Source organism: Protomyctophum bolini (assembly GCF_963924005.1).
Source record: "Protomyctophum bolini genome assembly, chromosome: 21".
NCBI lineage: Eukaryota > Metazoa > Chordata > Actinopteri > Myctophiformes > Myctophidae > Protomyctophum > Protomyctophum bolini.
In genome coordinates this window covers 16,369,811-16,394,538 of record NC_137882.1, presented here as the reverse complement: position 1 = coordinate 16,394,538, position 24,728 = coordinate 16,369,811, and the positions used below count along the sequence as shown (strand labels likewise).

The 24,728-nt window shown below is 40.8% G+C and overlaps 1 protein-coding gene across 2 annotated transcripts; it reads left to right on the top strand.

The window, feature by feature from the left end:
• Positions 1-8,214: 8,214 nt before the first annotated feature.
• On the top strand, positions 8,215-17,255 carry cdv3 (carnitine deficiency-associated gene expressed in ventricle 3). 2 transcript variants are annotated; one of them, XM_080794157.1, is made up of 5 exons: positions 8,215-8,694; positions 10,686-10,759; positions 11,281-11,414; positions 13,650-13,812; positions 14,502-17,255. In XM_080794157.1, the coding sequence occupies exons 1-5, from the start codon at positions 8,500-8,502 to the stop codon at positions 14,656-14,658; spliced, it is 723 nt and encodes a 240-aa protein (XP_080650283.1). In that variant the 5' UTR covers positions 8,215-8,499; the 3' UTR covers positions 14,659-17,255. The 2 variants fall into 2 exon arrangements, with proteins under 2 accessions (XP_080650283.1, XP_080650282.1); XM_080794156.1 differs by having other exon boundaries at positions 10,683-10,759.
• Positions 17,256-24,728: the final 7,473 nt, after the last annotated feature.

The following is a 24,728-nucleotide window of genomic DNA, read 5'->3' as shown; positions in this document are numbered from 1 at the left end:
TATCGTTTATCGCATGACATCATTGTACCCGGAAGTTATGCGGGAATGCCTACTGAGTGGGGAAAAAAACAACTACTTTATGGTCTTGACAGCTGATTGTATATTCAAAAACAGTAAACTCACCAACATTGCAGCTGTACAGAAAGCTTGGATTATCCTCTTTCTTTTGTTTCATAAAAGTCCACCGTAGACATGTTATGAGCTACTTTCCGTCAAGAAATGCCATGCCGGTGATTATTTTTTTAAGTGTCAGAGTTTGGAAGTGCTCGTTTTTAATAACTCAACATCCTGCTGCCTCCTGCATTGTGTGACATTTAGAAACAGGTGGTACGAGGATCGTTGAGTGATTTCCAACGAACTCTTCCAAACAATGCTTCCATGCTGCTCAATGAAATGCAACTCAGTCTAGAAGATGAGCGGGGCGTGCCCTGATGCATGTGCATACACTCTGTAATCGTGACATGAAATCTTCATATGGTCCCATCCTTACCTAAGAGTCAAACAGGAAGACGCAAGTCAACACGTCAGTCACCCCTGTAAAATGATAAATACGTGTTCTCCAGCATTTTATTTGGGTAAGGTCTCTCTTGAAGTGCCCAGGTATTATATTCTCTCTGGTCTGATTGAAGTTGCCCCTGTTGAGCACAGACGAGCCCTTCTACCTTCAACTGGCTGAAGACTTCACTTGTGAAGCCCCTTTTTCCACCCCACCACCCCCTGCTGTCATCATCTATTTTATATATGTGATCAATATTCAGAGAGACTCACCTTTATACTGTATATAAGAACAAGACCTAAGAGTGAAGGAACAGTGACGTCAAACAGGACACTATTTACAATGAGGATGCGCTCGCATATTTTTCTGATGTACATTTTATACAAAAAGCTTAATTGTGATAAGAGTTTTTATGTCTTTATAAAGAAAAGGAGAAAAAAAGCATATGTGGTTTTGTTTCCGTTGCAGTGGCTTGGTGAGTTCACTGTGGCTGTTTTACCACTTAAATTTCTGCTTTAGAGAGAAATGTGCTGTTAAAGTATTTTAGCATTTATTTGTATTTTTTAAATCAAGCCCAAAATACTTAGCCTGTTGAACTTGAATTCTGCACCTACGTAGTAGGAGACCAGGGGTTTAATGATGGCTTCTGGCAAAAAGTTTGAAACCCAGATATTAGTAAAGGAGGATATTGTCTGTTTTGTTTTAAACTGCAATGGCGATAGTTAGAGAGAGGCTTAGTCTTGCGTAGCCAGACAACTATTCCACGATCTCCGAATGCTGAATTCTGAAACTACACCTCCTGAATACTTTATAGTGTCTGGAACTACACTTTATAGTGTCTGGAACTACACTTCCTGAATGATAGAGACGCGGAACGCGTTACTCCTCCCGAAAGACAGAAAGCTGTCACCTGTTCGTCATTTCCGTTCATGAAAATATATCATCAAAATATACATTTTACTTTTGAATTTCCATTTCTGCTAAGCAGCAAGCTATATAATATATAGCATATTATGCTTAGATGATTCTGACTGTGAAGACGAAATGGAAGGAGGAGGCGTCGCATCGGCCTTATCCTTATCCTCCTGTATGATGGAAGCATTTGGAAATCGTGGTAGGCACCAGTCTGGCACGCGAGACTATAGTGAGCGGTCAACAGCATGCAGGGAAAGGTTTATCTGTCAACCAAATGGACTTTGAGACTTGAGTGTAACCTATACTTTGTCATAGGATGGTGTCACATGACCAAAAATAACTGATACTCAAGAGAAAATACATGGCTTATTGTCACGTTTTTTATGTATGTGTCGCTTTTCTTTTCTTGGAAATCTGTTATTTTTTTGGATGAACAAAGTATAGATTAGGCTTTGAAATGGCTTCCCTCAAGTGTCACCAGCCTCTCCACCGAGGGACCACATAGATGTCTTAATTCTTTGTTTTGTTGGTATGGCTTGTCACGGTTGCATGAATGGCGTACCTGTGTGTATGTATATGTATCTGTGTGCACACAAATGTGAGAGTGTTTGTCTCTGTGTTCGTGTGTGTCTCTAGACCAGGGGTCATCAATAGGGGGTCCAGGACCCCTAGGGTAGTGCTTCGCAAAGTTATTTATGTCAAGGAAAATCAAAATTATATTGGCTGCAGCTAGGTCAGTAAGGTCACCCATCTCAAAAACATTTTGTGCCAGGGACCGTCAGAAGCAAAGATTTAAGTTTAAAATGTCCGCTTTAAAAACGATACAGTATGTTATATTCAAAGACTTTCATGTTTTTTCCAAAATAGATGATCTACAAGCTTAAAGTGACACACTATGTATGACCTTGTATACCGGTATCTACTATTTTTGAAGAGCCAACGTATAAAATATGGTTAAAGTGGTTAAAATGTGTGTGATATGGTCATCCTCATTCTGGGACAAAGTGTTTGTAGATCGCTTATTTTTGAGGTTCGTGAAAACATTAATTTATAAAGACACTGATCAAGTGTCTATAAGTCTATAAAGCTATCTATGAAAAAGGTTTAATCTGCAACATAATGTTTTACTCTGCTGCATCTCTTTCTCAGCTAAAGGGTCCTTGGTCTGAAAAACATGAAGACCCCTGCTCTAGTTCTCAAACTTCTTCATGTCAAGGACCCCCAAATGTATTTGGCTGCAGACCCCCATTTAAAAAAAACTAATAAAAACGTGCCCGGGAACTCCAGATTCAAGCAAAGATGTGAGTTAAAATGTTCTCTTAGAAAATATATAGGCCTATATATTCAAAGATTTGCACAAATTTGCAAGATCTTTCAAAAATAGGTCTGTATACAGTATCTGCTATTTTATTTTTTAATTTTTTAATATGGTTAAAATGATTGTAAGCTATACTGACAAATTTTACTGGGGTGGGGACCCCCTGGGACCTTAATGCTAGACTGTGTGTGTGTGTGTGTGTGTGTGTGTGTGCCGTGTGTGTGCGCGCGCTTGCACGCTCTCCCGTCTGTCTGTCTGTCTACCATCCTTGGGGTGGTCAATTGTTTTGGTCCAGCATGTGAAAATGTCGGAGGGTACCATTAGATCAAACCTGTCACCTCTCTCCCTCCATAAAGTAGTAAGTACAAACTGTGTTCATTACTTCAGTGGTTCTCAACCTTTTCAGGCTGTGAGCTCCCAAAATAATCATAGTTGAACTGGACCCCCCTCACCCTGACAAGCACTTGGAATTGTAGGAGTTTGAGGAATTACATTTTGTTTGATTCGGTTCCACAGATAAATATTTTGAAAATAGCAGATGTACATCTAAGCTAACAACAGTGTTGTGAGCTTGATCGGCTATTTTCACAATTGTTGCCTCCTCCTTATATTATTTGACAATTGTTTGACCAGTTTTTATAGTATAGTTTGTTAATTATTTTTGATGCAGTAAATTATCTTTTTCTTTTCTCTTTTTTTTTGTTGAGGTATTCAAAAAGTATTAAAAGTCCTTAAATGGGCCCGGGCGGTTAGCTCAACCGTCTGGGCACCTATAGGCTGCTGAGCCAGCCTGACGGCGTGCCGCCCGCGGGTTCCACTCCCGATCCCGACAGCCTTTACCACGTGTCTTTCCCCCATCTCTCTCCCCATTTCCTGTCAGACTACTTTCATCCTATCAATAAAGGAAAAATAAAAATCCTTAAAGGACAACTTTAGTTTTTTTCAACCAAGGTTTTAGGTTGTTATAGAGAAAGTAAAACGTGAGTGTAATGTTTTTTTCATTTGCTGCTTTCGAGCATAGGGCTAAATATGTATTTCTTTACAAAATTTTATAGGGATTTATTTTTGTATTAATTACTATAGTCCTACTAGACCCCAAGAAATTACATGTGGCCACAAAAGATCACAGGATCTACTGAATGTGAACTGACATATTGAGCCTATGACACACAGTGTTGCTTCCCCCCAGTAGGCTACCTTCACATTCAGTAGATCCTGTGATCTTTTGTGGCCAGATGTAATTTCTTGCGGTCTAGTAGGACTATAGTAAATAATAAAAAAAGAAATCGCTATAAAATGTTGCAAAAAAAGACATATTTAGCCCCATGCTCGAATGCCCCCGCCCCCCTGTCAAAAACAGCTAAAATCCCTACAACGAAAGAAAGCAGCAAATGAAAAAGAATTAACACTCATCTTTTACTTTCTCTAATAACAACCTAAAACATGAACCGTGGTTGAAAAAAACTAAAGTTGTCCTTTAAATCGTCAATTCACTGTCATGTGGGGACCCCTCTAAAATCACGTGAGGTTGAGAACCACTGCATGACTTAAACGTTCAAGACTCTGAATGATTCGAGTTAAGTTCACTGTGCCTAGAAAAGGCTGTAACAATTCTTGACCAGTTAGAATTCTCAACGTATTCTGAATATTTACTGTGAGCACATTACAGAGGCAGTTCAAACAAAACACGCACTTCAATAATAGTTTAGTTATTGAACCTGTGGTCCTGATTTTATTAATGTTTATGTTGCATTGTCGCCGTTTTTATTCTGGAATCAATGCTGCCTGGCTGCCTCTGTCATTGAATAAATACATTAAAAAGAATGCTACGTTGATGTTATTAATTTCACTGGGTTGGAAAGTATTGTTGAATCCGTGTCTTGTTCATCAATAATGTTGGTATCTATTGAATTTCAATTTTGAGCTAGTGGTCTCTAGGGATGGGACGATAATTATCGTTTATCGTGATAAAAAGCTTTAAAAAAAAAAATCATATCGCAGAGATTAAAATGTCTCCCTCCATCATACACTATAAGGATGAATTAGCTTTTGTTGAGCTGCAAATTCAGATCCACTTAAACCCTCTACTGTATACTTGATCAAACTGACCTGTAAAGGTCACAATTGGTAGCCTATGCTCTTATTTCACTAAATCCACTCTACACAAATCCATTCGCCTAAAATAGCAGATCTACAAACGGCTATTTTTGGGTAACGTTCATCCCCAGAATAGGGATGCTGGGGGGGGGGGGGTTTCAAGTGGTTAACAAAAGTGGCATTTTACGTTTTCAGCATATTTTGATTATCGTGGAAATATCGTTATTAAATCTCTATTATTTTTGCCACAGTAATCATGACGTGTGATTTTCATATCGTCACCGTCCCACATGGTCTCATCGCTCAAAGTGCATCTTTCACAAAATGTTCAACAGGAAAGGCATGGCCGTGTTCAACATCATGTATCTTTTGCACTGTAGCATACACTGTACATTTTACTGCTGAGCAATAAAATGGGAAAAACTTGTTGTGAACTTGTTATTTATGACCTGAGCACTCAGTGCATGCAGTGTCCAGGGGTGCCACAGAATACCAGTGGTGTAAAGTAACTAAGTACAGTACTATTTGACTATTTGTACTTAATTTCCAATTTCCAATACGTTTACTTCTACTCCACAGTCCCCACTACATCTCAGATCCAAATATTGTATAGGCCTACTTTTACTTCACTACGATTATTAGTTGATTATTATTTTTATTAGTTTATTTTTTCAGTCTACAGCAAATCTCTTCGCCAAAAATAGCAGATTGTAGGTCACAACGTGTCAGGTTGTGATGCGTTGTCAGCTTGTAGATCGTCTATTTTTGTGTGGCTTTTGAATCTTAGGGGGATTTACATACTTATATACCGTAATATGACATCAAATGTAAGGTACTATACAGAAACAATGTAATTCTGGGGTGTCCTGGATGAAGAACTTGTTCAGGGTGACCTGAGCCAAACATGTTTGAGAATCACTGAGCTCAGTGTTTCTCAAATATGTCCCCAGTTAATTGATGGAGAGTTGGTAACTAAATGGACCCTTATTAGATCTTTAACTCTTGAGAGCATAAAATGAAACCAAATTTACCCATAGGGGTCAATTTGGTTTAATTGTACGCGATCAAGAGTTACATTATTATTATTATCTGCATCCCATTGCTTAATTTACAACTAGTCTATAGTACACAACTAGAGAATGTAAAATAATTGTTATTTTGATCATACGCCTGTTATCTCTCCTAATGGTATACCAAATCAATACAGCATGGAATTGTGGACAAAATGTTATCCAACGATAACATATTCTTTAGTTTTGTATCTTGAGACACTAAATGTCATCAAAATGGTTGTCCGTGGCTCAAATGCCAAATAAATAATGGGCCTTGATGTGAAAAGGGTTTAAAACCACTGCTCCAGAGATCATCAATATTTGCTGGACTTCTATCACTGTACAAATTCCAATTATATTTGTTCATGCCTAATACATTTGGACAGTCCATAAAAAAATCAAAAACAAAGCTGACTATTGAGACCTGTGCTTGAATTAGGTTACAAGGCCATGGGTGAATTATATAACAATGCCTTGTGTAAATGCTTTGCTGACCACAGCATATCCATTCATTCAGTGGGAGTGGGGTGGAGTTTTCTCTTTGTTCACCCATGACCGGTCACACTAGATCCAATGACGGGCTTAAGGCCTATTCATACTCCAGTTTTAAATGATAAGGTGACCACCGCTGATTGGGAAAACTACAACATGACGTCACGCTGCAGTGATAAGCGAGAAAGCGACTCACCGCTCACCCGAACGCATCTCAGCATTTTTACTAACCACCGTTTGGTGGTCACCTTACCTAAAACTGGAGTATGAATAGGTCCAGTATGCAGCTTTGGAGAGGTCCAATTCTGTTGCTACACAACAACAGTCAATGTGAATGTCATTATAAGGACTTAATTAGTGCGGCAGCCTGGGGAGTGTGAAAGTTTTTATTGGCCTAAGATATTGTCTATATACGTTTCTACAGTCTATGCTATATACATACATTCATGAATCCACTTGCTGACTGGCTGTTATTGAGCCATTTTTATAGGGGTTTATATGTGACCAGACCATATACCATTAACAACCTATAATTATAAGGCCAAAATGTCACTATGTTTTAAGTAGCATGTGACGTGTCAAACTTGGTTATTTTTGATGGGTGCCTCCTATATACATATTTTTGCCCTTAACTCGTGTCGCATTTGCCATTGACAATGAAAGGAGAATTTACGTCATATGTGTCTGAACAAATCTGCTTTTTGTGGCAACACAAAAATTAAATGCCATTGACAATGAATGGAGAATTTATGTGGACAAGCAAATTTCTTTTCTAAACAGTGCAACTGTTTTAATTCAGCTCGGGGCTATTATATAATACTGTAAATATCACATCAATTCAGTTGTCATCTTACAAGATCATGGTGAAAAGCTGAGTTTTCACATTGTATCATGCAGTTAAAAGATAATATAAGTTGACAAATTAATTCATGAAGAATATTATTTTTTTATTGAATGATGTACGACAAAAAGAGCGCCCCTCACTTCACACGGGTGTGATTTTCATAATTCTGAATCCATTCCAAGCACAACACTCCTTGGGCTAAGTCCCCCCTTTGCCCCTCACTGTATATTTTTCTTTTCCCTTTTTACCTCCCTTTAGGATGATTTCGTTTTTTTGTTATATAGAAGTGTATATTTGTAGGCCTCTCTAAATGTTCTGATTAATTGAAAATGGTGGACCCTATTGTAAACAAGTGTAATTCTTTATTTATGGTGTTGTCCACAGTTTTTGTATTGAGTTGTGCTTGCCTTGAAATGTAGGTTACCGGCTATTCGCAATACTGTTAATAAAATCAATCAATCAATCAATCAATCAATCAATCAATCAATCAATCAATCAATCAATCAATCAATCAATCAAGGGACTAAATTAATTTCGCTCCTATGCCACCAAAATGTGGAACGCCCTACCAACAGTCATTATTATTTGACTACTTCAAAACCGCTCTCAAAGGGCACCTACGGACGGCTGCAATTCGAAACTGGCCCCGTAAATCCTGAATCCCCCACCCACCACCTTTCCCCCTCACTGTATGTTTTTCCCCCCCTTTTTACCTCCTCCTCCTCTATGATGATGGCCTGTTTTTGGCTATATAGAAGTGTATGTCATCAATTATCAAAACAATTAATTCATCAATCAAAATATCAAAATAACAATTTAAAAGCCTTAATGAGTGATGTATGAACTCTGGTTTTGGGCTCATCAATCATGCGAGATTTCGGAACGTTTTTATCCATTCGGAATGATTCGGAACGTTTCGTATCCATTCGGGGATTTGCGTTTCGCATCCGGGGCAAGCTCGAGAACCAACGAGTACTTCCGGAGACAGAGCTGGGTAGATTTGTCAAACAGCTCATCGCATGGCTGATAGCAGCGACAGCTAGCATAGCATTCCAAGCTAGTAAGTATTAAACACCGGGACACGGGCAGACGAAGACATTTCCCCCCTCCGTCTCTTGACGACCGTCGAACCACCGAGATAAAAACCAGGCCTGTCCCTTCGTGTCGGTCCGAACAGCTGTCTTTGTCCCCCCGAAGTGGACATTTTGTCCTTCGCTCGCGCGGTTAGCATTTAACTTTTAGCGGTTCGTAGCGACGTTGCTCATCGAGGAGGGTTGGAAAAAACATGGCGGACGTCACGGAGAAGAGCCTGGACGATTTCTTCGCCAAACGGGATAAAAAGAAGAAGAAAGAGAGCAAGGGGAAGGGCGGCAAGGAGGCGCCGCAGTCCGCCGCACCGCAGTCCGCCGCCATGAAGCTGAAGATGAAGGATAAGAAAGAGAAGACCGGCGAGAACCAGGACGGTGCTAAGATAGAGAAGGTGAGGTAGGGATTGGGGGGGGAAGAGAGCCGACACACCGGGCCGGTGTCACGCCGGCCCCCGGGGCGGTGGGGTGGTGGCCAGACGCCTTGTACCGGGGAGTTAGCGCACAGTCACGGGGCTCAGGGGGGGTAGAACCCGGTGGTTTTTAAGAGGTTTTATCCTCCGTTATATCAGCCTTGGATACACCCAATAGCCCTGAAACATCACTGTCATGTCGTGACGGATAGTCATGGAGCAACTGCAACCTGTTTTGCATGCTTCCTCCATTTTAACGCGTACATCTCCCGTAGACGTTCTGATTTCAAATATAAAATGCTCACCCCATGACCAGGGATGTTGCATAAGTCCTCGGATGCGTTTAAGTACCCGTTTCGTCCTTATTGTTAATACAAAAAGCATTTAAATCCTATCTGTGGACGTTTTCTCAGTTCTTTGCCACATGTTTTCAACTACGCGTCCCTATCGGCTGGGAGGTGTACAGCACTCTGATACATATGAGAAAATAGCCACCGATCCAATTAAAATACCGTTTTATTGAACAATACGGAAGATACGGGTACTTGTACCCGCACGTGGAGAATTGTAACACCCGTGGCCCTGGGGTGAGCACTTTATATTTGAAATCTGTACGTTTGTGTAGCTGTGTGGGTTGTAAATGGAGGGAAGGGCACACAGTACGGGTTGAAGTTCCGCCATGATGATGGCTACATCCATGTGAACCACACAAGCTGCTGTGCTAGCGCCGGGGTCTAGCTGACTGGGAGAGAGACGTGGCTTTTTCTAAAGCTTCATCTAATGCACGACATCGTATGAGGATGCGTTGCTTAATGCCAGTCCACTACTAGTGTTAACTTTAAAATCATCTTGCTTGTCGGGGGAGGGGAGAGCTTGAAGATCAGCTTCCGAAGATCAGCTTCCTCCGTACACCACGGAGGAGTGTAGATTAAACTTGGGGCCGGCGGGCTAACTAGGCTAGGCCTAGGCCCCGGCGCCGCCGCCATTCCAACTTGTCACGTCTTTTGGAAGACCTGACATCCTTGGCACGGTTGTCATGCCCCCCCTCTCCCCCTCCATGACAACCATGCCAAGACTGGCATGAACTGAGCTGGAATGCTGTGTTGTTAGACAAAATGTTGCCCGTTTTCTTTTAAAACCTCCCAGACACTGCAGGACATGCTTCCAGCTGTTTGGCTATTAAAAAACCCTAGGGTCTTTTTGTCCCCAACACTCCTTGAGTTTTGCACAGTCATCATGTCACAATTAAAGCTATAGTTCCGTCAGTGCATTTCAACCAGTGCCTTGGGGACCACCAGTGGTCCTTGAGGGGTTCCAGGTGGTCCCATGCTAAATTATTGAGAGTTGGTTGAGAGCATAAAATGAAATTCATTAAAGGGGAATAACACTCATTTTCAACATTTGACTATGTCATTAATATACCTTTGTGAGTTGTTGTGTGGAAATAATAAAGTCCCCCCCATTCTGTGTTGCCTAGAACTGGAGGTCTGAAACGTGATCAGTAACATTATGAAGTACATCTCAGTGACATCACAAATATGTACTTCATAATGTTGCCTCCAGTTCTAGGCAACACGGAATGGGGGGGACTTTATTATTATTTCCACAATTAAATGTTACGCTCGAGTAAAATTCTTGCATTAGACTACTTAATTTACAAGAAGACTACACAATTAGAGAATGTAGAAGAATTGTTACTTTGATAAACGTTTTGCCTGTTATCTCTCTCCTATGTCACCAACATCAATACACCATGGAATTGTGGACAAAATCGTATCCAACATTAACAAACGTCAAACGTTTTGGGTCTGAGAGGCTAAATCTGAAATGGTGCACCGTGGCTCAAATGCCAAATGAATAATGGACCTTTATATGGAAAAGGTTGAAAACCACGCCTAATATTTCACTATTAATGACTGCTGAATGTACGTGTGTTGTCAACAATAACTGAGCTTTCTGTTTGTCTTAAGGAGGATGAGGAGTGGAAGGAGTTTGAGGCGAAGGAAGTGGACTACAGTGGCCTTCGTCTTCAAGCCCTACAGATAACGTAAGATCAGAATGTTTATTATTTATTTATTGTTTATTATTTGGTCATACTGTATATCATGCTTAGCGATGCGACGATATGAAAATCGTGTGTCTCGTGTGTGAAAAGTATTTGCGATCAATGATATTTGTATTTATTTTATCACGATAATCAAAATATGGGGGAACATTCGCCAAAAATAGCCGATCTATGAGCTTGTAGATCAGCTATTTTTGGCCAATCGATTAAATGAGAGCATACCAATATGTGTTCTTTACAGGTCCATTTGATCAAGTATAGAGGGTTTAGGTGGTGCTGAATTTGCAGCTCAGCAAAAGCTAATTATTCCTAGTGTATGAGGACAATTTAATGATAATTAAAATCTCTGCTATACGATTATTGTGAGCTGTGTTTTATCATGATTAACAATTATCTTCCCAGCCCGGAACCGTGGGTTTGTTTACTTGATGAGAAGTTGTCTCTTAACTCGGTTGTTTTGTAAATGTCTCTTCTTGACATGCCTCTCGGTTTTGTTTTTGCAGCGACGAGAGGGAGGAGTCGGACTATGAGAAGGAGGAGGTGGATGAGCACGGAGACATCATCCTGGTCAGTGGAAACAAGGAGTCCGGGCCCTGGAACAAGTCTGGGGGTGGCCCTGCGCCCCCCGCCCCTGTGGGTGAGTTGAGCAGACTTCATCAGCCTCCTATATACAGGTTTAATGTTTGTTTTTTAGTTATGTTTTGAAAATGCCATTGACAATGAAGGGAAATTTTACGTCATATTGTCCCTCATTACGTCATATTGTCTCTTTATTGTTAATGGCATTCAATGTTTGTGTTGGCACCGTTTGTTTTACATCACCATTACATCACCTAATCAACATGAGTTAGGCTAATATATTTGCGCCCCTCACTTCACACGGGTGTGATTTCTTTCTTTTTTACCTTTCTCTGCTCTTTGACAGCCACACGGTCAAGTGATTAGGTTCCGACTGCCTCCGGTGCCAACTAAGACACTTTAACGCATTTCATCCGGGAAAGCATCTGCGTCATTTTAGATTTTGGCTTTATATCGTTGCTGTTGGGCAGAAACCTTATCTCCATATTCGATAGTGGTGCATTCAATTCATCGATATGGGAATATATCGACCGAGAATCCGGATGATAGGTGAATTGATGGAGAGGCTGTCGTATCGATACGGCAATAAAACAGCGTCTGGGTGACGCAGTGTTGACAAATGCGCATCTATTTAACCCCCTTGTATTGCACTCCCTTCCCAGACCCCTTGTTAGGATGTTTAGACCAGTGGAGTAATATCTAGTAATACCAGTAAGACGCCTAAGGGCAAGAAGGGACCTCACCCTAAAGACGAGGTCGCGTGCACGCAAACATCTCGTTGATGGCAGACTGCTGGGCGAGCGCTGGCGCTTTGGCATGGGGGGTCAGATCAACATGGAATGAATTCTGTACTGGCCATATAAGGAGCATGTCTTGAGTGTACAAGGTTTGATGAGGTCAGATCAACATATGGAATGTCAGAACAGGTCAGCTCCATATATGGATGTCTAAGGTTCGTAGCAGTGAGATTCTCTTGAGTGTACAGGGTTTGATGAGGGCCCGGCCTTAATTTTCGGGCCTGTTGAGAACTCTAGTTTTCGCCGGCTGCCGGGCGTGGCTGCACTAATAACTTTGGGGCAGGCCCATCTAGAGTTTCAATGGACTGGTATCAGTCAAAAGAGAGACATCGAAGAGGAAGGATGGGTGGGGAAGGATCAACATAATGGAATGTCAGAACAGGTTCTGACATATCCATATATGAAGATCTAAAGGTTTGAGGTCAGATGTAGAGTTGCTGGCCAATATTGATGACAACTACAGGGCAGCGCTCTGTGGATTTGTCTATATAGTCTACTCAACATTTCTAACAAACACTTTAGGGCAGGGGTTCCCAAACTTTTTTGGACCAGGTACCCCTTTTGGGGTAGATATTTTTCCAGGTACCCCCTCATCCTCGCAACACGGATAACAAATAAATGTATACGTCTAAATGTAGTCGTTTAAATGTAGACGTCTAAATGTAGACGTCTAAATGTATACAGACGTCTAAATGTGTACGTCTAAATGTGTACGTCTAAATGTAGATGCTAAATGTAGACGTCTAAATGTAGACGTCTAAATGTAGACGTCTAAATGTGTACGTCTTCTCTTATGGGGGTCCCTGGCATATCTTTTCAAATGAGGGTCCACGGGCTAAGTAGTGTCAATTTGGGGGTCCTTGACATGAAAAAGTTTGGGAACCACTGCTTTAAACACTTTAGCACTTTATGAACATGAACAAAATAGATGGGTCCCCCCTGGAACTCCCTCAGGTACCCCTGGGGGTCCCCGGACCCCACTTTGGGAACCACTGCTTTAGGGTACTCAAAACCGTGGTTCGTTTGGAGTCCGGCCTTTTTTAGCGGACCATGGTTAGTTTCTTTGATCCGCACCAGAGTTTGGATGCACGTTCACACCAACCGAACCAAAGGGGTAAGCGGACCATGGTTTGTTTTAAACGAACCAAACATGTCCGGTGTGAAAGTGCCCTTAGTGTAACAGAAAGTTCTATCCAGACTATCCACAGTCCAAAGGCGCCTGACAGCATGTCGCGTGTTCGAGTCCTGTTCATGACGACCTTGGCTGCATTTCTCTCCCCGTCTCTCTCTCCCTCTTTCCTGTCTTGGAAAGAGTTGTTGTTATGAAGCCAAAAACAAATCTTAAAAAAAGACAAGCCGTGTGTATGCTATTCCAACTGTTGCGAATCATTTTCTTAAATCTACAGAGAAATCTGGAAGTATAAACTGAAAATGTAATTCTGAAACGGGAAAATGTGTCGAATCTCTGATGTAATGTCTGCCATTTGTCTATACAGAAGAAGAAGAGGTTCCTGAGGCCAAGCCTACTGGTGTATATCGCCCCCCTGGGGCTCGGCTGACCACCACCAAACGAGGCCCCGCCCAGGGCCCTCCGGAGATTAACAGTGACACACAATTCCCCTCTCTCTCTTCTAGTTCCAAGCATGTGGAGACACGCAAGTAAGTACCACTTTATTAAAGGGAGGTTTTTCTTTAGATATTGATATTCAGAAAATTTGTTTGTTACACTTAACCCATTTAGACCTGTCGAAATTAAAAAAATGTCTTCTAAATCCTGACAGTTTTCTGAAAAACCTTTCTATATCAGTGGTGCTCAATATTTCATGTCAAGGACCAATGTAATTGGCCGCTGACCCCCCCCATCTGAAAATATGTTATACCAGGAACCCCTCAGAAGCAAGGATTTGAGTTAAACGTTCACTCTGAACGAATATATATACGAACATTTGGGCCACATTTTCACGATTTAAAAGAAATGGCAGACCTACAAGCTTGTAGCGCGGCACCGAGTGCATATCTGGTGTTGTGTTTATAGCCAACTAATGACAGTTGTGTCCTCAGACTCCTCACTTTGGGCAACTCGAAAGCAAGCTCCACATGCCCAAACGTTTTATTTAATTGTGTCAACCCCTGATTCGGATCGGTGGTCAGACTGCCGTACTCGCCGATATGACCGAATAAGGAACCGGAATCAGTACCTGACTCACACAAATCCTAACGATACCCATCCCTAATTCCCGATACCGGTATGGGGAAATCTCTACTGATATGCTCGTATCATGGGTTTTCTTTGAGTTATCGTAAATGGAACCAATAGGTGTGTTGTTGTTCTTGTGTTGTGTTGTTAGGGACAGGGAGGTGGAGAGGACCTTTGAAGTAGTGAAGCACAAGACCCGCGGCAGAGAAGAAGGAGGATACGGCGGAGGCAACGGCGGAGGCGGCAGCACCGCCGCCAACCAGCAGCTGCAGCTCGACAACCAGTATGCCTGCTTGGAGGATAAGTAAAGTACCTGGCCCTGTCCACCCCTATGTCCACTACAACCCCCCACACCCCCTACCACCCCCCCCCCCCCCCCCCCCCCAAATATCCCCGGCCCCTCCAGCGCGGTCTTGCCGAGCCCCCCCCCCCCCCCCCCCAGAGGGAAGCTGAACTCCCAGCTGTGTGGACTGGACAGAAGTCCTGACAAAACTTCTGGTGCTGCTGCCACCATGACACCACACTGGTTATGTTGCTTTCTGGTTACCGCACACACACACACTTACATATCACCTACAGATATATTATATACATATACACTGCTACATTACTACCAGTGACACTCCAATTAAATAGATTAAATAACGATAACGGTAGTGTGTTCGCCTAAGCGAGCCCGCAACTAATCAGTTTCTCACTCATACTCCTGTCTCTCACACACACACACACACACACACACACACACACACACACACACACACACACAGCGTTTTTGGTTGGCAAACCAAAAGGACTGTATCTGAAGGGGCTGTGGCGACAGGGAATTAATGGAACCACAACTGATGATGAAAATCTATGCGATACACCCATATGTACGACACTGCAGCAGCAATGACAAACAAAACATAATTGTTGTCCCTCTTGTGGATTGTACTCGGAGCTGCGGTTGTTGTGTGACTTCACAACTTCTCCTGGACTTCAACTTGCTTCGAAATAAAGACACAGAGGATCCAAAGTGACTTTTAGGCAAGATCATTTTATGAACTTCTGTTTGAAATATATATATATATATATATTTTCCTTTTGCAAGATCATTATAAAGCCTGATCGCTCATGATGATATCCGGGGTGGGGTGTTGGGGGTTGGAAAAAAAGCGGTTTCAGCCAGGCACAAGAACGAAAGCGCTGGTGGCTTACCTCCGCTGCAAAGCCCGCTGTGACCATGAAGATTGAGCTTTTCAGTCTGATGGTAAAATGGGGGGGGGGGGGGGGGGGGCGAATAATAACTCCTGTGCCACTCCCTAACCCCCATATAAAGATTGGCACCGGGCTCTTTAATTTAGAAACTTGAAGCTTTGTTTTTCCTTTAACGACGACCGACGAGACTCTGCAGAGATCTCTGGAACGAGGAGTATAAAAGGTTTGCGGTCCTCATTTAGTAATACTATTTAAAAAGTGGCCTTACTGTAAGAGAGGGGGATAGAAAACTGCTTTGTCATCACGCAGAGGAGAACACTCGCTTGTCTCATGGGCCGTTGCCTGCTTCTGGATTTCACCACTTTGTGAGGGATAAAAAGAAAACCTTATGTTCAAGAATGTAGTGTTGTTGTTTGCTTGGCAATTACATTACTTTCTATCCTTTGTTTTTTCACCCCCTCTCATTTTATTTTGTTTTCCTTAAATTGGTAAAGTCATGATTAAAAGCTTACTTATCTGAGGTAATTTGTTTTGGGGGAACTGACGTTTTTGCATATAATGCTGGTAATTTGAAACATCTTTTGCCCTTAACCTGCTTAGATCTGATGCAGACGACACCTTCCAAATCCTAACCTGGAAAGCTTCAGTTTTGTATTAACCCATTAAGACCTGAGGACGAACAGTTTTCTGAAAACCCTATGTTGCTTAAATATCGTTGCTGTCGGCAGAAACCTCATCTTCATATTTTAACTTTTAGTTTTTTCGTAAATTAACGCCTTACTCGATCATACTACAGTGTTACACAAAAGGATCAAAAGTACCAGATCTGCAAGCTCAAAACGTGCCGCAAAGCGACGGTTTTGAGCTTGTGGATAATGTGGTATATTTGCTACTTTTAAAATTTAAATCAGTTTTTGACATATTCCTTTTGACATGTCCAAAACCGACCGAATCTATAATGATGTATAATATATGCTTTCCAGGTCTAAATAGGTTGCATAAAGTGATCGTGGTTTCACGCCACATGGTCACACAGGTGTTACAAAGGTTAAGAATTTAGCAAATCTACCACATGACGCCGCTTCATGCCAATGGTGCTTGTTCCACCAAAATGTTCATATCTGTTTTGTGCTACTCCCCTCCCCCCAATTACATTGCTACTTTAAAAAAAAGCCAAGATATAATTCAGTCTTGTCATTTCTCGAGTGGAATTTATGCCTCTTTTTTTCGAAGATTAACTTTTTTTATTTATCATTTAGGCTATTTTCTCCCCTTTTATACAGAATTTCATTGTCTGCACATGTTAAACGTCTTTCTCCCCCCCCCCCCCCTTTTTGCACCAGTTCCTCGTGCATAACTGGTTCGTGGGAGCTGGGAGGCTTAGTGTATTGTTTTTTGTTTTTCTTTCTTCTTTTGTATGACGACAGACCAACTGGCTACTCATGAAAACCAGGCTTTGATATAACTAGTCAAAGATTATACGATATACAGTATATGGGCTGTTACAACCATAGTTATACACACATGGGTAAAAAGAAATAGAATGAAGAAAAACCTTGGTGTTGTGTTCCATTTCTGTCACAGCCATAATGTTAGGGGAAGCTGCCTGATCCGTGCCAGATCCACTGTGCAAGGAAGTAGTTATGTCTCAGATCAGTTAATGGAATAGAATGGTCTAACACAAAGTACAATAAAATGATCCTTGTGAGTGATGTCTGGTCTGAGTTCTTAACAATGAAAGTGGTGATTTGTGTACAATAGACCTACTGCCAGTGTAACTGGTCTTTACATGCAGGACCAGTTACACTGGTACATTTACCATCTTATAGTTGACAAGGTTACATGGTTTGGGGACATTCAAATTGCAGAGAAAAGTGAGGGCTTTATCTCTGCAAGGAAATTTGAATTGGCTTCCACAAAGTCTTATGGATGTTGCAATGAAATTATGTTAAACTCACTTTGCCTGTTGCTTTGCCACTCGATTTGCCAATGAGTCATTAACTTTAAGCATGCGCGAGTTTCTACGTGAAAGTGTTTTTTTACGTGCGACTATCTGCCTATAAATGTCTCAGTTTTGAAAGCACTATATTTCTAAAACTATGAAACATTTCAAAGACTCCTTTTGTCCACCGTAAGATGAACCTAAATAGGTTTGAATGGGGTTTCTAGGTGTAAGTATGTATTTTTCAATTTCTCAAATTTAAAAGCACTATTTCTAAAACTATGAAACATTTCAAAGATTCCTTTTCAGGCACAGTCCACAGTGAGTTGAACCTAAATAGGTTTGAATGGGGTTTCTAGGTGTAAGTATGTAGGACTAGTAGCATGCCAAAGTTTGTGCTATTGTCATTGAGAATGCATTGGGCGTCATTTCGTCATTTTTTTCAAATCCTCAAAAATGATGAAAAACGGCGCGCTATAGTATGCCGTACGATATGGGCTATAGCCCACGGTCCAAAATGATGAGAAACGAGGCTAACTTTTTTTTTCGAAATTTAAAAAAACATGGGCTATAACCCATCGTTTTTGTCATTTCGTCATTTTTTTCAAATCTTCAAAAATGATGAAAAACGGCACGCTATAGTATGCCGTACGATATGGGCTATAGCCCACGGTCCAAAATGATGAGAAACGAGGCTAACTTTTTTTTTCAAAATTTAAATAACATGGGCTATAACCCATCGTTTTTGTCATTTCGTCATTTTTTTCAAATCTTCAAAAATGATGAAAAACTGCGCGCTATAGTATGCCGTACGATATGGGCTATAGCCCACGGTCCAAAATGATGAGAAACGAGGCTAACTTTTTTTTCCAAAATTTAAAAAAACATGGGCTATAACCCATCGTTTTTGTCATTTCGTCATTTTTTTCAAATCTTCAAAAATGATGAAAAACTGCGCGCTATAGTATGCCGTACGATATGGGCTATAGTCCACGGTCCAAAATGATGAGAAACGAGGCTAACTTTTTTTTTCAAAATTTCAAAAAACATGGGCTATAACCCATCGTTTTTGTCATTTCGTCATTTTTTTCAAATCCTCAAAAAGGATGAAAAACGGTGCGCTATAGTATGCCGTACGATATGGGCTATAGCCCATGGTCCAAAATGATGAGAAACGAGGATAACTTTTTTTTTCAAAATTTCAAAAAACATGGGCTATAACCCATCGTTTTTGTCATTTTGTCATTTTTTTCAAATCTTCAAAAATGATGAAAAACTGCGCGCTATAGTATGCCGTACGATATGGGCTATAGCCCACGGTCCAAAATGATGAGAAACGAGGCTAACTTTTTTTTTCAAAATTTCAAAAAACATGGGCTATAACCCATCGTTTTTGTCATTTCGTCATTTTTTTGAAATCCTCAAAAAGGATGAAAAACGGTGCGCTATAGTATGCCGTACGATATGGGCTATAGCCCATGGTCCAAAATGATGAGAAACGAGGATAACTTTTTTTTTCAAAATTTCAAAAAACATGGGCTATAACCCATCGTTTTTGTCATTTCGTCATTTTTTTCAAATCTTCAAAAATGATGAAAAACTGCGCGCTATAGTATGCCGTACGATATGGGCTATAGCCCACGGTCCAAATTGATGAGAAACGAGGATAACCTTTTTTTTCAAAATTTCAAAAATCATGGGCTATAACCCATCGTTTTTGTCATTTCGTCATTTTTTTCAAATCCTCAAAAAGGATGAAAAACGGTGCGCTATAGTATGCCGTACGATATGGGCTATAGCCCATGGTCCAAAATGATGAGAAACGAGGATAACTTTTTTTTTCAAAATTTCAAAAAACATGGGCTATAACCCATCGTTTTTGTCATATTTTCATTTTTTTCAAATCTTCAAAAATGATGAAAAACTGCGCGCTATAGTATGCCGTATGATATGGGCTATAGCCCACGGTCCAAAATGATGAGAAACGAGGCTAACTTTTTTTTTCAAAATTTCAAAAAACATGGGCTATAACCCATCGTTTTTGTCATTTCGTCATTTTTTTCAAATCCTCAAAAAGGATGAAAAACGGTGCGCTATAGTATGCCGTACGATATGGGCTATAGCCCATGGTCCAAAATGATGAGAAACGAGGATAATTTTTTTTTTCAAAATTTCAAAAAACATGGGCTATAACCCATCGTTTTTGTCATATTTTCATTATTTTCTCCTCAAAAATGATGAAAAACGGCGTGCTATAGTATGCCGTACGATATGGGCTATAGCCCATGGTCCAAAATGATGAGAAACGAGGATAACTCTAATTGTAGTAGTGGTTAAGATGTTGGCTTTCCACGTGGGAGACCAGGGTTCGATTCCTGGCTGTTACACTATCATACAAAAGAAGACCCCAACAGCGCTAAGAAAGATCTGATTAATATGATGCTGTGTTATTTAAACTTTACTAACTGATGGCTAACGAACAAAAGATCACTTCAAAATTACCAGGAGACTTTGCCTGAGAGTGTCTGACTGATGGTGCAGTGGTCTAATCATCAGGGTTTCAGTACAGACATTCCATGTTCAAGGCCTGTTCCTCCTACAGCTCAATGCTGCAAGTCCCATGTCATGACATCAAGGTGCTGGAGGACCATCGGGAGTTCCTCCTACAGCTCAATGCTGCAGTAATTTGAACTTTTCAAGGCTAGAATAAAAAATAAAAACTCAAAAGCACCCGGAGACATCTGCTAAATGCCCAAAGGTGCCGTGGCGTAATTGGGTGGAGCGCTTGGCCCGATGCCTCTGCTACAGTCAGTTGGCTGGTTCAAGTCCCATGTCATGACATCAAGGTGCTGGAGGACCATCGGGAGTTCCTCCTACAGCCTAATGCTGCAGTAATTTGAACTTTTCAAGGCTAGAATAAAAAATAAAAACTCAAAAGCACCCGGAGACATCTGCTGAATGCCCAAAGGTGCCGTGGCGTAATGGTGTGGAGCGCTTGGCCCGTTGCCTCTGCTACAGTCAGTTGGCCGGTTCAAGTCCCATGTCATGACATCAAGGTGCTGGAGGACCATCGGGAGACGGTGCTCTCTCCCCCTGTTTCCTGAAAAGTAGCATTTGGGGGTTATGTTTGAAAGAACCCTGTCCACCTAAAGTTTTACAGATAAGAATTAGGTCAAACTTTTAAAAAGAAATAGCAATGCATTTTGGCCCATCATCTGACAGAATAGTCTGTGACTATATGAATTTGACAATGAAAAACTGCAAATTGCGGAAATTGAAAATTGCGGAAATTGCGGAAATTGCAAATTTGGGAAATTGGAAATTGCGGAAATTGAGGAAATTGCAAATTGCGGAAATTGCAAATTGCAAATTGGGAAATTGAAAATTGCGGAAATTGCGGAAATTGCCAATTGCGGAAATTGCCAATTTGAGAAATTGGAAATTGCGGAAATTGAGGATATTGCAAATTGCGGAAATTGGAAATTGCAAAATGCGGAAATTGCAAATTTGGGAAATTGAGGTGGCCCAAAACTTGGTTGGAAAGTCCCTCTTTTATGTCTGGCTTCCAGGCCAGTTGAAAAATGGCACACTGAGAGGTGGTAAGAGTATGTTAAATTGGACATTTTCATGGTAAAAGATTAGCTGGACAGGGTTCTTTCAGACATAAGCCCCAACCGTTACATCTCAGGAAACAGGGGGAGAGAGCACCGTCTCCCGATGGTCCTCCAGCACCTTGATGTCATGACATGGGACTTGAACCGGCCAACTGACTGTAGCAGAGGCAACGGGCCAAGCGCTCCACACCATTACACCACGGCACCTTTGGGCATTCAGCAGATGTCTCCGGGTGCTTTTGAGTTTTTATTTTTTATTCTAGCCTTGAAAAGTTCAAATTACTGCAGCATTGAGCTGTAGGAGGAACTCCCGATGGTCCTCCAGCACCTTGATGTCATGACATGGGACTTGAACCGGCCAACTGACTGTAGCAGAGGCATCGGGCCAAGCGCTCCACACCATTACGCCACGGCACCTTTGGGCATTCAGCAGATGTCTCCGGGTGCTTTTGAGTTTTTATTTTTTATTCTAGCCTTGAAAGGTTCAAATTACTGCAGCATTGAGCTGTAGGAGGAACAGGCCTTGAACATGGAATGTCTGTACTGAAACCCTGATGATTAGACCACTGCACCATCAGTCAGACACTCTCAGGCAAAGTCTCCTGGTAATTTTGAAGTGATCTTTTGTTCGTTAGCCTTCAGTTAGTAAAGTTTAAATAACACAGCATCATATTAATCAGATCTTTCTTAGCGCTGTTGAGGTCTTCTTTTGTATGATAGTGTAACAGCCGGGAATCGAACCCTGGTCTCCCACGTGGAAAGCCAACATCTTAACCACTACGACAATTTCAGTTATCCTAATTTCTCATCATTTTGGACCATGGGCTATAGCCCATATCGTACGGCATACTATAGCACGCCGCTTTTCATCGTTTTTGAGGATTTGAAAATAATGAAAATATGAAAAAAACGATGGGTTAAAGCCCATGTCTCATTTAACCAGCCTTTTAGAATTTAGATGGACAGTGAAAATGTTCTTCAGGAGACTAGAACCCTGACTAGAACGATATGGGCTATAGCCCATGGTCCAAAATGATGAGAAACGAGGATAACTATTTTTTTCAAAATTTCAAAAAACATGGGCTATAAGCCATCGTTTTTTTCATATTTTCATTATTTTCTCCTCAAAAATGATGAAAAACGGCGTGCTATAGTATGCCGTACGATATGGGCTATAGCCCATGGTCCAAAATGATGAGAAACGAGGATAACTTTTTTTTTCAAAATTTCAAAAAACATGGGCTATAACCCATCGTTTTTGTCATTTCGTCATTTTTTTCAAATCTTCAAAAATGATGAAAAACTGCGCGCTATAGTTTGCCGTACGATATGGGCTATAGCCCACGGTCCAAAATGATGAGAAACGAGGCTAACTTTTTATTTCAAAATTTCAAAAAACATGGGCTATAACCCATCGTTTTTGTCATTTCGTCATTTTTTTCAAATCCTCAAAAAGGATGAAAAACGGTGCGTTATAGTATGCCGTACGATATGGGCTATAGCCCATGGTCCAAAATGATGAGAAACGAGGATAACTTTTTTTTTCAAAATTTCAAAAAACATGGGCTATAACCCATCGTTTTTGTCATTTCGTCATTTTTTTCAAATCTTCAAAAATGATGAAAAACTGCGCGCTATAGTTTGCCGTACGATATGGGCTATAGCCCACGGTCCAAAATGATGAGAAACGAGGCTAACTTTTTTTTTCAAAATTTCAAAAAACATGGGCTATAACCCATCGTTTTTGTCATTTCGTCATTTTTTTCAAATCCTCAAAAATGATGAAAAACGGCGTGCTATAGTATGCCGTACGATATGGGCTATAGCCCATGGTCCAAAATGATGAGAAACGAGGGTAACAATTTTTTTCAAAATTTCAAAAAACATGGGCTATAACCCATCGTTTTTTTCATATTTTCATTATTTTCTCCTCAAAAATGATGAAAAACGGCGTGCTATAGTATGCCGTACGATATGGGCTATAGCCCATGGTCCAAAATGATGAGAAACGAGGATAACTTTTTTTTTCAAAATTTCAAAAAACATGGGCTATAACCCATCGTTTTTGTCATTTCGTCATTTTTTTCAAATCTTCAAAAATGATGAAAAACTGCGCGCTATAGTTTGCCGTACGATATGGGCTATAGCCCACGGTCCAAAATGATGAGAAACGAGGCTAACTTTTTATTTCAAAATTTCAAAAAACATGGGCTATAACCCATCGTTTTTGTCATTTCGTCATTTTTTTCAAATCCTCAAAAAGGATGAAAAACGGTGCGTTATAGTATGCCGTACGATATGGGCTATAGCCCATGGTCCAAAATGATGAGAAACGAGGATAACTTTTTTTTTCAAAATTTCAAAAAACATGGGCTATAACCCATCGTTTTTGTCATTTCGTCATTTTTTTCAAATCTTCAAAAATGATGAAAAACTGCGCGCTATAGTTTGCCGTACGATATGGGCTATAGCCCACGGTCCAAAATGATGAGAAACGAGGCTAACTTTTTTTTTCAAAATTTCAAAAAACATGGGCTATAACCCATCGTTTTTGTCATTTCGTCATTTTTTTCAAATCCTCAAAAATGATGAAAAACGGCGTGCTATAGTATGCCGTACGATATGGGCTATAGCCCATGGTCCAAAATGATGAGAAACGAGGGTAACAATTTTTTTCAAAATTTCAAAAAACATGGGCTATAACCCATCGTTTTTTTCATATTTTCATTATTTTCTCCTCAAAAATGATGAAAAACGGCGTGCTATAGTATGCCGTACGATATGGGCTATAGCCCATGGTCCAAAATGATGAGAAACGAGGATAACTTTTTTTTTCAAAATTTCAAAAAACATGGGCTATAACCCATCGTTTTTGTCATTTCGTCATTTTTTTCAAATCTTCAAAAATGATGAAAAACTGCGCGCTATAGTATGCCGTACGATATGGGCTATAGCCCACGGTCCAAAATGATGAGAAACGAGGCTAACTTTTTTTTTCAAAATTTCAAAAAACATGGGCTATAACCCATCGTTTTTGTCATTTCGTCATTTTTTTCAAATCCTCAAAAAGGATGAAAAACGGTGCGCTATAGTATGCCGTACGATACGGTGTCATGGTCTGTCGCTCTACAGACCATGTCTCCACATCAGCCACTCCCACTCTCCATTCCCCCTGTCAGTCCCTGTCACACACCTATTTCCATCCCCTCTTCAGCCCAACAGTGCCATGCCCCTTTCACACCTGAGAACACTTCTGCAATCACCCTGCTCCCTATAAAACTGGACTCATTACACAAACACACTGTCAGGACATACATTGTTGTTCCAGTGATCTCCCTTGGACTTCTGGTTGCTATGTTTGGTCTCCTAAAAGGTATCTTGGATTGCATATGCTTTGTGTGACTTCTGGTTTATGCAGTTATGCTTTGAAAGTATGCATTTTTGGACTTCTGTGTTTTTGCATTTTTGCTACTGAAGTTTTGCCTTTTTTGGAATTACATTTTTGCATTGACTATTTACTTTGGCTGTATGCTTCTCTGCTTTAATAAATACTTTAACTTAAGACTATTCTGTGTTTGGCTCTGCACTTGGGTTCAGTCCTTCACTGCGAATCGTGACAGTATGT